Consider the following 16,020-nt stretch of genomic DNA (forward strand, 5'->3'; position numbering starts at 1 on the left):
AAACTGCTGAATATTCTTTTAGCTGATAAATTAGTGTTCCATGCAAAATGTAATTAAAAAAGAATATTAACGTCATATAGCGAAGTAATTTTTATTGTTTAATTTTATTGTATTTTTTCTTTCCTTTCGAAAAGAAAACATGTTATTGCAACTTCAAAATTTTCTCTTGATATTAACCACAAACAAAAAAAAAAGGCAGAAAACTATAGTATGCATCAGAAGTCTGCAATGATAATTCATTTAATCAATATTAGACTTCACTGGAGTGGAAAAGGATTCTGGTAATTTAAAGTAGTGTATTTGGAAATTTTAAGAAAAGGCTAAAGTACAAAAAAGCTAAAGTACCTGTGAGAGGAAACTCAATTCTGCTGCCTCTAAAAGGGCTCATGGGTAGTTTTATAAGCACTGTAAACACTAAAGCTATTCTCTAAGAGAGGTTGATGTCCTTTGATTGGACTTCATTTTATTCGTTCCTCCAAGAAAGTCAAGGCAATAATCTACTTTATGTGAATCAATTGTACATGAGAGGTTAAAAGAAGTCAAGTAAATGTAACCTAATAGCACAAAGATGAAAACGGCAATTTAGCACAAACATGACATGTATTCCAACATTACAATATACAAGTATCCAGCAGCACCCCTACCATTTCCCACTCACTGAATTACACCTTTGGCTACTGCCGTCAGTATTTTGCTGTTACCTAGAGGGCTGCCGGATAGCCCCTAAGCCTTCAGGTATGACTTACAAACAAACAAAGCAGGAACACAAATAAGTTCACTGAAATAGATTCAAAGCTGGATTGTGCTACAAGAATCAAGAAAATTCAATTTTTTTTAAAGTTTCCAATTTTTTTCTCATGAGTTGTCACTTTAAGGAAGTACACAGACTACATAGCGGCATCAAGTGCTAAAAGTGCTATCACTTCCTTCTTGCAAATTGTTGTTTTATTAAATTAGTTACTTTCACTGGGTAATTCGTAACATCCACCATGAAGAAATCAATTTGCATTGCAGCATGGGCATTCAGGGAAGTACTAATGTAACATATACAGAGTTTGCACTTCTTGGTCCTACCCCCATGCACAGACATGGTGGTGTGAATGATGCTATCACAATGCTGCTTTGGGGTTTGTTTTTACATCACCTGGATTTAACTTCAATATGTAACAAAAATCCGTCACTAGGAAAAAATATTGTTAACTGGAAAGGGAAAAGTTCCAGCTTGCCAGTTTGTTACTCACTTTTATTAAGCTTTACATAATCACCTTTTAAGAGATCTAGAGCTACAGCTATCTTCTGTAGCTGCTATTAAAGACCTGTAACTTCTCTCCACTCCCTAACCTGGAGTACCAAATTTACATGCTCTGCAGGGGAATATGAAAAGAGCACCTATTCCATTTTTATGCTATCTGTTAAAATTGTTCTTTCATCTGTGTTTCTAAACATGATTTCTTCAAAATGTCTTTCATAAAAAAATTCATGGGGATGTAGTGAGCCTCACAGACTATCACAAGTGGTTTAGTATAACATAGAGAACTCCCTTGTAGCTTTCTAATTTGGTAATATTATAAATATCTCAAATTGATGCCACATGAAATTTTTGTATCATCCATAGTCACATCCCTTCTTCCTAATAAGTCAATATTTTATAAATAATTAGGTTTATACCAATATTGTTTCATGGAGATAAATAAAAGTATACATCTGTGTTTCCACAAATAATAAAAAGCTGGTCAGTTGCAAAATTTTTGGAAATTACTATGATATATCAGAAAATTTACAATATCTCTTATGTAATTGCAAAAATAATTTTAGACAATAATTAGAGACAACTGTTGAGGTCAACGTCTATGATACATCACAATGACTCATTAAAGGCTGATTCCCACAATGCTCAAAAACCATGGGTAAATAATCGCTTTCTGCAGCAGCACAGGGGTAGGCAACAGAAAAGTATTAGGTGTGGAACCCTGGCACTCAAAGAACAGCAGGCTCAATGACAGCCTAAGTAGAGCTGCCAGACTCTGTTTAGTAGCTATATTCAAATTTCATACAAATGTTGGTCTTCCATTCCTCTCAACAGAGAAAGTAATCTAAGAAGCTAAAACTTATAGACTGCCACAAATAGACTAACTTTCCCTGAATAATATTCTCATCACTTTAAAAAGAAAACATCGAGCTTGCTATAATGACATTTTAATTAAATCTTACAGAACCTATTTTATCACATAACATTTTCATGTTAGTTCACAGAAGCAATATATTTTCTCATTTGTTACACAGTTTCTCCCACACCCACTGTACATTGTGATACCAATCTAATTTTGGATCAGAGCCTGCATGTATGCATACGCTTAACTATATTCACATAACTCGTCATTGATGCAAGCACGCTCAGAATGAAGTTAAGCAAATGCACGAGTGTTACAAGATCCAAATTCTCCTGTTGAAAAAGCCTTGGAGCTAGGACTTTGACTGATATAGCTGAAATTCCATGCAGTGGTCTTTTATGAAAACAACAGATTGCCTTCTTGAAAAGCTTACATTCTCCGCTACAGAAACTGGTATAAAAACCTATCACAACACACTTCTAAAACTGATAACTCTCCCACTGAGCAGCAATGACAATAGAGTGGAGTAGAGATCTCAGAAGGCATAAGATTATGATAATCTCTTTATTTCTTTTGATGTATCTTGATAACAGAACTCCTTGAAATAAATATAATGAGAGAGACCACATACATCTTGCAGTATTTCGAGTACAATACACAGACTCATAGGAAAGATAGTCTTTTACTCCAAAATTCTTTCAAATAAAGTATCTTCATTATGAGAAGGGTACTAAAAATTATCTTTTCAAAGAGAACTGGACTAAACCTGCAATCAAATGGAGCAGAAAAGAAAATCCTTTATTTACTATCTTAGTGTTTGAAATAAATCAGTATACAAAAAAAATTTTGCAGTATTTGTTACCAAGTTTTGAAAACAAAACTACAAGGATTATCTACATTCTTATGATGCAGAAGGGAAACTAAAGGTTACGTAGAAGAAGTATCATTCAATGATGACAAAGTATTCAAAAAATGCTACCCACAATGACACCAGCAAAACATGTTTTGCAACTTGAAATTCCTTCCTAATTTCCCTGACATCACTGATAAAGTCTAATTCTACAGCTAAAGTCCTGCATGTAGATTAACTAAAATAATTCAGGCCTGAAGGAACTGGACAGAAACAGGGAACTATGTTAAATCAAATATAACCTGCAGGATCACGCACCTTTAGTACATATGACATGCAAATATCTCCTGAAAACCTTCTCTAAATTTATGACTCTACAAGTTAGAGAACTTTACAAGTGTTTTTAAAATTATCTCCAAATTGACCTGTGAAATAGATTTCCTGATGTTTAACAGGGGCAAACTGCTTGCACTTCTGAAAAGTGTTCCACCCACACAAGTCAAGATCATTTACAAATAGGCAAACACAATATCAAATGATGAGAGGTAATATAATGCAACAGTATTATACAAGAAAAAGCAGCAGCAGGTATGATTCCTGCGCCTCTCACAGGCAAACAGAATCCTTTCTTCTGCCAAATGTAGAAAGAAAACTACATGACTCCCTCTAATTCTGGACTATCCATAACTTAAGGGGTTGCAGTTTCACAGCTTGTATTGTTTGATGTACAAGTGCTCCTACTCATTGGAACACGGGAACAAAGTATTCATTATTAAATGAGGGAAAGAGCAAATCTGAAAGCATGAACAATAGCTAATATGTTCACTACTGTCATCAAAAGTATGTTCCCAGCAGCAGAGGCTCCAACAGCTCTAATTTCTGTTTATGATCACTTAACAGGCAACACAATAGAATAACAGTCCATATGCAGAAAATAAAAATTTATGGAAGTTCACTGTGTTGACAAAGTAAAAATATTGTTTCACAGTTGTATTTTTCCTAATTGAAAATATTCAAAATTAATTTTTTATTGAGTACAAAAGCCAATACACTTGATGTAAAGATTCTGGAATATGCTTCAGAAATTGTCTCCCTTGAACAAAAAATATTCTGCACTGTAAATGTATGAAGTGACTGTCTTATTGGCAAAGTAAAATATTGATAAAACTAGGTATTTATGTTAGAGCGGTGACCTTGTTTTTTACCCTGAAGTAAATGAGGCATTCCCAAGTTTTGGACATTAATGTCTTATTACCATTATTATTTATTCTTAATATATAAAATCCCTATAAAAAGTATTTACCAAATTTTTAATAATATTTTATTAATAAAATCTTGTATTTATTTATCTCTTTAGCCTTTTCTGTATCACTGTTTAAAAAAGAAAAGAGGGTGTGTTAAAAAAAGCTTCAATTATTATGCAAAAACACATCTTGAAGTTGCACAGTAATGTATTAAACCAGAACAGTGAGTAAAATGTTATGTTCCCCTAGGCACAAGGGCTCATTTTGCTGCCAGAAACAATTTAAAACAAATTTCTAGGCAGGCTTTGTAGTTAAACATGAAGAGATTTAGCTAAAGAAAATGCATTATAGAGGAGGAAAGACAGCAGAGACTAAGATTACACTAGCTATAATTGCATAATGATTTTAAAAGTAAATTCAAAGAATGTAAAATTAACAACTGTGGCACATAACAATGATAAAAATTAATATACAATACAGTTAAAAATATGTATACCTCATAGCTGAAATGATAACAGAACTGATGTCATAATACTTATCAGAATTACACTTCACTGTGGAGTCTATTAATGTTTTCTTTGAAGTGCTTACACAAGTGACTACTTTTACATATTGTTCATAAAGGTGCATTTTCTTTTTGCTTGATTTTCAACAATCCTTTGAAAGCCTGAAACTAAAATTAGTTCTCCTTCTAAAGTAGTTTTCCCCTGCAGTACTTTGTTATTATAAGATTGGATTTCAAGTGCTGAATTACTAACTGATAGTTAAAATTTTCTGTAGGGCTGGTTAGCACCAAATAGTGACAAAAAGTACAGTACTACAGGCATATCAATCTTGAAGGCATGCATTTATCATTATGCAGTTAAATGATGTTAACAGTCATACTCTGAAAGACTTACTAGTTCTCCACACTCATAACTTCTCGGAAATTTAGCTTATTTTATCATGACATAAAATAATCTATGGCCAAAAGATTCTAATGCTTTTCCCTATGAGACAACCACTGCAGAAATTAGACTATTTTTCTTTTAACTCTACAATACATAAGTTTATATACCAAAGTCCAGGGCAAGCCTCTGCAAACCTTACCCCTTAGAAAGTGTGACAGCTTTGTCTACAATGAATTGGAAATATGATTTACAACAACAATGCCTGAAAGGGTGAGGCTTTAACCAAATCTAAAACATCTACATAAGAGGGGGAAAAGAACTACTGAACAGACGTAAGGAAAATCTTGATTCTTATATAAAATGTTGTGCATTTTAATATGATTTTTTCCTGATTTATGTAAAGCTTTGTGGTTTTCATTTTCCCTAGCCTGTCACATTGTAGTGATGTAAGGTGCATTTTAGCATCAAGTCTGCCATAAGCAATAAAGTCAGTGCCCCCAAAGAAATATTAATATATTATCACTCTTCCCCACCATGCCCCATTCCCAAATTTTCCTTTATTCAGCTTATTTGGTTTTGCTTCACATAGTTAACTTTTCAGTCACCCACACAAATATTTAATGTTTTAGTTTTGAAAGAAATACCAAACTAGAAACTGACAGGATGAAATACAATTTACTTTCCAAGGCAAGAATGAGGCCATCATGGAAGAAAAACATAGAGGTATTTTACCTGTTTGGAAAAATAAAATTAAAAACAAAAAAGGGAGGGGGAAGAGGGGAAGGCATGATCTATTGAAAGACATTCAGGAAATGTAGTTGCTTAAGAGACATGAAATGTGAAATATCAATATAATAACACTCTATAACAATCTCTGCACCTAGATCATCAAAGTACAGAAAAACATAGGAAGAGCTATAAAAAGGTGACTGCAACAGTAGAAGACAGATCATGAGGCACTCTCTTCAACAAAATATTAAAACTTATAGAGATTCAGGAGGGAAAAAAAAATAATTTTCCCTATAAAATAATAAAAAGAAAAGCAATGACAAATACTAAGAATATAAATTCTGGTTTGACCTTAGTTCTGCTCATATGAAAGTCTGCAACCTTTAAACCACCAGAATTCCTATTCCTCTTCTGTTGTTTCTATAGAATCCTAAACTAAGAGAACTAATCCCAGTGAACTAATGGTTCCTTTAATTTTTTTGACCAAGATGATCTCCGCTACATGATCGTAAGTCATTCGTTAGATGTCTTTTTCATACAGAAAAAATAAAATTCAGTATGTTCAAACCCCAAGCTTTTGAAGGTTAGTGAGGTTTTAAATCTTCCACTTTACATCAGAAACATCAAGAAGAGATGCCACCTCACAGCAAATCAACACTGTTCATACAGTTTCCTAATACAGTTGTGTTCTACAGTGTAGCTACCTGTACAACACAGGTTACACACGTGCTTGACTGAACCATGCTGGCTGAGCACCTTGAAGCTTCAAGATGAAAAATGCCACACAAATATACTACCTATATACTATACTTCCTTGTGTCAAATATACTCATTTGACACAAGGAAGCATTTATGTTCATTCTTTCCTTATGGTAAGTTCTGAAATTCAATGAAATATGTACACTGTTATTTGAAATTATGTACATTGTTATTTGAAATTACACTCACATGAGAATATGTAGGTTCATTCCAAATTGTGACAAAGCAACAGAAAAATAGAAAGCATGCATATATCTTTAAAGGAAGATAACATTTTCAAACTACTTGCCTTATTCTCCAGGTGTGATTTTAGAAAATGAAGGTAGCCAACAGGTGCAAATGCATCAGCAGAATGCATGATCACCTTGGCTGAATCTCTGAAATACAAAATGTTTTTCATCAAATATTAGTATATAATTTTATATATAGACAATACTTAGCCTCTGTATAACACAAACTCCAAGGTAACTAATTGAAAATCTATTACTTTCTTACCTGTGTTTCCATATAAATTAAGAAAAAGTAGTTTGGTATATAAAATCACATTGTCAAACATACACATTATTTTCAAGAATTTTCAGTTTTCAAAAGGAATAAACTATACTTCCTGTGTCAACTGGCACTGGCAGGATGCACGAACAACCACAAAACCACAGCTGAAATGCAAAGTGTAAGTTTGCTTTCATTACCTCTCCAACTGGGGTCCCCAAAGCAGCATTCAAGCAGAGGCACAAAAGCAGGGACACGGGCACTGCAGGGTCTCAGTCCTTGATAGAGGATCACCAAACCTGCTGGGTTTGCCTGTACTTCAGAGATTTGCACAGGGATAATATTCTGCTTTGATCTTTCCCACAGCAGGGCAGGAATCTCAAGCACGATTTTTTGCTTGATAGGGTGCCCCTAAGTTTATCACAGGCCTATGTTATCTAAACACAGATGTTCTACTCATCCAACATACAAGGTCAAACAACAATTAGTATGATACATGTATTTTTTGACACTCCAACTGCAAGCCACTTGAGTGTGTTTACAATTCTGCTCATCAATCTTCCCTTATTTTTCCCACAGTTTCAGACCAATATTGAATCAGTTAACTGTAGTCTATGGAAGCATAAATTACATTATGTTTTAGATCCTAGAGACTAATAAGTAAAGTAATCTTTTAATTTCACCAACAGATCTTTTTAGAAGTCCATTGCTTTATGTTCCAGGGATTAGTTTTTGAAGTATTAACAATACAGAATATTTCACACTGAGAAACTGACTGATTCAATCATCTCGCATCTGATATTGAAGACTACTAGACACAACTTTTTAATGCCAAATTTGTTGGTAACAATGATAAACTTCCTCTGTGCTGATTCAAATTAGTTAGTTTTAGTTTTCATTTTTACAGACACAATCTGTCACACTGATTCACAAGAGGCAGTATCTGTTATATCCATCTGCATGATTTTACTACTTAAGAAAAAGGTAGCTCTAGGAAACAAACATCAGAAGGTGAGAAATGCAAAGAAAACATTAAAGAAACTCAAGCGCAGTACAAGAAAATCCCAAAATCATTGTAAATAAGGACTAAGAACACATAACTTTCTTGAAACCACAGTGCCCTTCGTACCTTCATAGTGTTCAATGAGATCATATAGATCGATTTCTAAAATGCTACATAAAACCCAGGCAAACTCAAACCAGTTGAAGTCTCAGCCAGATCCCAGTGCCTTAATAAAAGAGTAAAATTAACAGAAATAGCCGTTCTAGAAAATGTATTTTGAGATTTAAAATAACAAAATATTGCACAATAATTATAAATACCTTTAACATAAGAAGGTCCACTTCCCTTTAAGCAAACTTTTAAAGTATTATGATAAATATGCCTCAGCTTCATTCTTCAGAGTAATTAGCAAGATTTTTTATGATTAAAATATTGTTTATATTTAATATATGAACATAAGATACCTTTAGATAGTTCCTTAAGATTAAAAACATTTTTTCAAATGACCATGGTGTCTTCTAACAAAAATCAGTAGAAAATGACTTTGGAAATCTTTAGTAACAGGAATATATCATTAAAAATACAAAAAAACAGACACCAAAACTCCAGTGGTACCTCATACCAGGGTATCCTCCGTGTCTGAGTAGGTTCTCAATAAACATTTTCTGCTTGTCCAGTATAGGGGAAATTTAGTACTTTTCAGTGATGCATTTACTACTTAAAACTAATTAACAGAAAAGCTGATATCAGAACGACAAAAATTAGGTATTCACTGTATGTGCCTGTTGAATTTAAAGAATACCTAGTAAATGTGAAAAAAAAATATTTAACTTCAAAGTAAAAGAAGCAGTCCTACTTGCATCCTGCATGTCCCAGTTCACCAGTACAGCAGAGCAGATGTATACCTGAACCATGGATATCTAAACATTTGGAAATTATACTAGCAGAGTTAACAGGATAACAAAGTCTGTTTAGATTCAGTGTATATGAAAAGCAAGAATGGATAGTAGAAAATAACTAAACTTATAACTTATTTAATGACGAAGGAACTACAAAATATTTTTGTTAACATGTTCATAAAGTAATAGATTTCATGTGCATGGCCCCTCAAAGGACATGTCTTTATTACATGAATAATGTAAGAGCTAAGCAGGACTAATGAAGCCAGAGACACACAATGCCAATGTAGCTATTCAGTTTCCATTATGGAAATGTATATTTAGAAATAGTTGAGGAACTGTTATCAGTCCACTGCGCCATATGTTTATTATTAAATACTCACCGATTTATATATTTGGTTTTTATGTATTTTTTGTGAATTTATTGTTAGCTTTTATTATTATTTGGAGTATCACCAAGAGAAATAAAAACAACTCAGTCAGACCACCTCTGTTTTAGCTTTTCCTAGTTACTTGAACTGTCTTTAAACCACTCATAGCATCAAATACATTTAAAATATATTATAGTACATTCCTATTTAAACTGCCCTTTGGTTGATCTCAAATGAAGGGTACAGTCAACCAGTATTTCAGCGATATCTGACAGACTACCTGCCAACACTTTTACCAATTTGTCTATTGATCTCCTCCCAAATGCCATGCAATGAAACAAAGCTAAGTGTTCTTTGTTCTCTATTGCTTACACAGACAGATCCCAGTCTTACACTGAAGTGAAACAAATAGACCTTCACCATGAAAGCCTTAATCATGTCTATATGCTCCATAATCTTGACCGTCATTAAGACAACTGAGAATCAATCAGCAATACATGATTAATAGCCTGCTTACTTGTTAAGAAAAGAAACAGCAGCCAAAGTTTCTCACTTGAAGCAAAGAGGCTTAGCTACTTAACAGGCTAATAAGAAACAAGACACAAAGAGAGGGTAATCAGACATTGGAATGGGTTGCCCAGGGAAGTAGTGGATTCTCCGTCCCTGGAGGTTTTTAAGATAAGACTGGATGTGGCACTAATGCCATGATCTAGCATCTGCAGCGGTAGTGGATCAAGGGTTGGACTTGATGATGGTTGGTCCCTTCTGACCCAGTTGATTCTGTGATTCTATGATTTTCCATATTTCACTACACAGATTTTAGTAAATTATGTCAAAGGAATAAACTACGCAGTGTAATTGAGATGGATTCATGGAAAGTTTGTATTTAAAATATCCTGTAGTAATTGATGAAAAATGTTTATCACTATCATTCTAAGCCGCTAAACTCACACACTCACACACACATACACACACAGGCTACTGATGTGGCAGTTTATCAAATTTAGCTGTAATGAAAGATAAATATTACAGGCAATTTACACTTCTTGAAAGGATAAAAGTGTCAGTGTGTAGGTATCAATTTTACTGCAGGCCATAATCAGCAAGTAAATGAAAGAGCAAATGTCTAAAAGTTTATAGACCTCTTTGAAGGCCTCATCTTGTCAGGTATTGATTTAGGTTTTCAGAGGACTTTGCCAGGGTTAAACAAAGCGTGTGTGAACTTAGAGAACATATTTTACCACTGCCAATGCCATGTTTTACCTCTTACCACCTCTAGTTGTCTCAAGATAAACTTTTGATATGTACCTGTTACTTTAATATAAGGAAATAGAAGAAACTGTTCCTTACACAACTATTTTCTTCTTAAATAAAGGGCAGTCCAGAGTGAATGTTTCATATTCTCCACCTTCTCCACAAACATGGACTCCATATTTCTCAGAGAGCTAGCACAGAAGGGAAATTAAAAAACACAAGCATTACATTAAAGCAGCCTATTAAACATATAGAGCTAAAAATGTCAAAACCAGCAGGGTATACACTATTTGTTGGCTGAGGTTAAACCACAACATGTACTTTCTAAAGAACTACCCATTACATGGCTGAAAAAACCCAAACATCATACAGCAGGTTCTTGATTTCTTTGTATGCTTATTACAGTGATCTAAAAATTACCAGTGTGTTATAGTTTAAGTAGAACTGGCATTGAAAAATTCAGATAAACAAATTAATTTCTAGGTCATCTTCCTCAGTGGCCATATTCAGATTCTCATATTTGTCTAACTCTCTTTAGCATGGCTAGTTCACCTCTACAAGAAACGTACTGTGAAATCAACACAAGAAATAGCACTTCACACAGAAGCATACAGTGAAGACATCTTTTGACAACAGATTGAACAACTGCATTCTATATTTTGATAAATACTCATTCCTTAAAAAAAAATCTAACAAATAGAACCAATGAGCATTTTCTAAGTCAAAAGCAAAAAGCTAAAGCAAGATCTAAAGGGGAAAAAACTTGTTTCCATTATAAATTGTACTGAATATACTTTCCAAATCAACATATATTTATGAATATTCTTGAAGCTCTGGATATCCCAGTACCCAGCACCTTGTACCACGCCTGAGCATAGGGAAGCCCCCTCTTTGTCTGCAGGAGAAATCCATCTTTCCAGCACCAGATTATATCACCTTGTTAAGCATCACAGCAGTAGCTGCTTCAAGCCAAGTCCCATCCCAAGTACTAACATTCTGCTTTAAGTAGCTCATGAGAAGCTGAACTGCAGTCTTCAACTCCATTGCAAACACCAATGTTAGTATTGGGAATATTTATTTAACTCTTTTATGCATTTCCTTAAAGGAGCAGAAGCCCACCCATGATGCTTCTGCAGTTGAAGTAGCAATGCAGTTCTCCACAACATGTCGAAGAGGGATAGAGGAGGCGAGAAAATAATTCCAAATCTGTTGCTTGTTACCTTTTAGGCAAACATGAGACTGGGTTATTTATAGTATACATTGTAGGTTCCATGTTTTAAATGGTTACCAGAATATTTGTGTAGCAAGTCTATTTGATATATTCAAATGATACCATATTTTTATTAGTGAAGCCGAATGCACAGTTTGTGTTATTTTACAGTTCTCTTTCAAAGTTTTTTTTTTTATTTTAAAACTTCAAAGAATGTTTATAATTTTAGTTACTTACACCAAAGGCCTAAGAACTCTTTAGCCTTTAAATTGAAAAAAAGGAAAATGCTCTGATAAAACAATACCTTGGTAATGGTCTATGTGAATATTTAGTTTGGTGGTGTAAAATCTAAATCTCTTTTGGAACATGTATTAAAATTTTTTTCAATGTCTTGTTATGAGAGTTATTTTTCATTTTTCTTTTCCCATTTTCTTTCAAAGAAAAGGAGCAAAAGAAAACCTTTAATCAAGTGTTCATTAAAAAATTATACTCCTGACATAAAAGACAACTCCATCTGTCAACAATGGCAACAAGGTTTCTATAGGACAAATACATCAAGAATAATTAATGTTGGTGCAACAAGAATGGACAACCTACAAAACAGTTAGCCAAAACCTTTTATTCTTACTTTTGTTGCAAAAAGACCTTAAGAAAACTATTTAAAAAATGAAAGAGAGAAAACCAGGAAAGATCTTTCTAAATGTAATCTTTCCACGGTGAATATTAGGAATGACCATTTCCAAGTCAGTTTCAAAATTGGTAGCTCTGCTTGTAAACATTCGTGTCTAGAATAAGTATTGGCAAATTAACATCGAATACTCAAAAGATGTGATACTATTTCCTATCTTTGTTGTGAGAAATCCTCATTTTCAATGTCACTGGCTTCAGCATCATTCTTGACACCAATTATAAAAGGTGCTAAAGGATTTTCAGTTCCCACAAATGTCAACAGGAACAGAGCTCATAGAACAGATTCTTAATGTTCATTTAACAAAGTCAGCAATATTTTTAAAATGTCATCAATGACATCAGAACTGTGCCTTTTAGTAATTTAGAATATTAACATTTTTTGAAGACAAATTATTTTGTTTTGCAAATTGGATGCTATATTCATAACAATACGACAGCTTGGACTCTAATATAAATTTTATGATTGCTAAATCTGCCTTCTTGTTCAGATGAGTCAGAAAACTGCAATTTTACAAATTACACTTAACTAATTGCAAGTAATGCAAGTCTAATTCAGAATCCAAAAGAAGTATATGAAGAAAACATCTTGTAGACTACATAAAACTTATCTTAAGTACTGAATGAGACACAACGTATATAAACGACTAGCCCAAACATTACCCAAAGAACAGTCTAGTCCTATCTTGGGAAGAAAACACAGTGATTAAAACTGATTTTCTCACTTAACTTGAGTAATCAAAGATAAATATATGAAGTGATTCCTTTTTTAAATGAACACTTTCTTCCTAGACAGAAATTGTAATACATAGTAAATTCTTGTAACTACAGAAATGCTCTTTATATCAAGATATTCTCATCAATTTCTGAGGCAAGCATATAAACAAACGTTTTCCTATTGTCTATTAGCAGAGCTAGAGGTATGGACAAATATAACCATAATGTCCATTTACCATTCTGTTAATGAATTCTAAGGAGAGTGGAAGCACCCTCTGAGATTTCACAAGTTGCCAGAAAATTCTTTACCTTAAAAAGCTAAGACTCCTGTTACAGAGGAAACACTGGGATGTGAAAGCAACTTAATAATTTAGAAATTATCTAGCAACCACTCCTCAATAATTAATCAAAGACCTATAATTTAGAAAAAAGCTACAGTTCAAAAACTCTCCTTTCTGCAATGCCCATGTCCTGAGCCAGTAAAATTCACTCCTGCTAAAAGTATGTGGCAGATCATCATTGTGCTCATAAGTTCAACATCCTGTATGTAGTAGAAAAATGTTTGCAAAAAGTTTTTCCCACTCATTAGTCATCCATTTGTCTGCTACTACAGCAGCAAAATACCTCACCTCTATCTCAGTAATTATTATAATTTCTACTGTACACATAAACTAATGTAAATAAGAGGACTGAAAATTTAGGTGATAATATATATTTTTGAACTTGTGGGTTGTGGATTTATTTGTTTGTTGGGGTTATTTTTTCCAACTAACATTAACATGCCTCTTATAATGCCTCAACTAGAGATTTTTTTTTTCTAAAAATAAAACTATTACTTCATGTTTATTTGTTATGTATCCAAAAGACAAACTGTAACAGGCACATTATAGTAGTACAAGTCAAATCTGGTCTCACTGCCTGTTTCTTAAGGTAAACTTTTAGTACAATTAAAAACAACAATAAAAAAAGTTAAGTTCTATTTCCTGATACGTAGTACCAGAGAGGTTGAACTTTGTGAACACACGTCAAAAGTAAAAGATATTCCCTACAAATCCAAAATCTATTTACTGTTGTATCAATAACAGATAAAACCTGCAAATATGGGTTTTGAGATTAAGCCACAACAGTAATAATTTCAGTGAAACCAAGTAAGTAAGAATCACTTCAACTGAGTCATCAAACACCATGAAGAATACATTTAATTCACAAAAAGTACCAGGTAGCTTTGGATTTCATAGTTTATTATTTTCTTTTAAAAATTAAGGATGGTGACATCAAATGCAGAAGAATACTTCTTATTAGCACAACTAAAATTGCAATACTTGCTGCTACAGTTTTAAAGAAAGTCAAGACTGCTGATTCAACTGAGGTGAGTAGCTATCCATCTGAACCCCACTGAAGTTGCAACTTGAATTTTGGTAACAGAAGCTTTCTGTGAAGGCAGGGACAGTACTTTCCTCCTTTTGGCTTACATAACTTGTCCCACATAAGTATTAATTTATCCAAATGTGACTGACCAGTATGGAATTGATATTACAGCAATGTGGATGCTTCTGTTCAATCTATTCCACAATAAGTTGTTCACTGTTTCATGATTATAAAATTTTATATTTCCATAACTGTCATTTAATAAGATTTTAAAGAAAGAGACCTCTGAGAAACAGAAACTTTGCTTTAGTGACATGCAGCAACAAACTAGGGGAGGAGCACGTAAATATTCTTAAACTATGTATTATTTACATGGGACTCCAAAGATCTTCCAAGACCTTTGTGACTTCAGAGATCTTCCATTTCTGGGAATTTATCAATCAGTGGTCACTTCTACAGTGCCCACAGAACGTGACTTCACAAGTCAGTACAACTGCTTTTCCACAACAACGGAAAAGCACTATACAGCATCTGTGTCAGCCTATGACACAAATGTGAATTGCAACCAAGTCTGAAGTGCACCATGTTCATGCAATGCACTGCCAACTTAGCAGTCAGGCTGCTGGAAGCAGTCTAACTGTTATCATGAGTGGTGAACTGAAACTTGTGGTCTCTGGTTCTTACTGGCTCATTAGCTGAGACAAACAGCTATGCTAATACAGTTTCCAAAACCAGCTCAGTGTTCAATTAGATTACATTACCTAATCCAAAAGTTCAGTGATGCTTGAAGTAGTGCACTCATTCCCTCTTCCTTCCTTTTCCTGTAGAAATCCAATCTATACTTTCCAGGATAAATCCACTCTCTCTTCTAAGTATTCTTGTATCTTACAGATATCTCTCTGGTTTAAGTGTAACTTTTTTATCACTCCTTGAAATAAAATGTGGTAAAATATCAAAAATATTTTATATATAGTTAAAGTACACTTATTTTTGTGTACTCCTACTGTATGTCTCTGCCGCTGCTTTTTTACCTGTACTACAAGGAAGATATTTAATTCCCTACTTTCCTTCCTTCCCTTATTCTGGAGCAGGAGAAAACATCTTTCCTTCCTACTCCCTGGTATTCTTGAATTTTTGCTGTAGTTGAGATGATCTAAAGAACTAAGTGAAGAAAGACTCACAAAAAATAGATAAAGAATGGGCTCTTTATATCAAACAGTTTACACAGTGGAGGGGAGGGGAAGATTTCTGGCCAGATTCTCCAGCTCTGAAGCAACAAACCTCAAGCTAAGACCAGACCAACAAAATCTCTTCAAGTAAGGTTATTTGAATGTTATGGACCTTAATTCTTCCTCTTCAGTTTGCCAAGCATCAATTATCTATCTTCTTCTCTCCAGCCACGCAAATAACTAAAAAAATGGAGTTAAACTCAAGATATA

The 16,020-nt window shown here is 33.8% G+C and overlaps 1 protein-coding gene across 5 annotated transcripts in view; it reads right to left on the reverse strand.

Annotated features, from left to right (window-relative positions):
* DPH6 (diphthamine biosynthesis 6) overlaps nt 1-16,020 on the reverse strand; it is a 197,082-nt gene that overhangs the window by 122,862 nt on the left and 58,200 nt on the right. For all 5 annotated transcript variants that reach the window (XM_039378310.1, XM_039378311.1, XM_027736479.2 and 2 more), the window contains 2 exons: nt 10,696-10,790; nt 6,873-6,960 (listed from right to left, as the gene is read on the reverse strand). In XM_039378310.1, coding sequence (XP_039234244.1) covers nt 6,873-6,960; nt 10,696-10,790 — 183 coding nt within the window. The remainder of the gene's footprint in view (nt 1-6,872; nt 6,961-10,695; nt 10,791-16,020) is intronic.

Source organism: Pipra filicauda, unplaced genomic scaffold, assembly GCF_003945595.2.
Source record: "Pipra filicauda isolate LSUMZ 115617 unplaced genomic scaffold, ASM394559v2 scaffold134_size1991817_pilon, whole genome shotgun sequence".
NCBI classification, from domain to species: Eukaryota; Metazoa; Chordata; class Aves; order Passeriformes; family Pipridae; genus Pipra; species Pipra filicauda.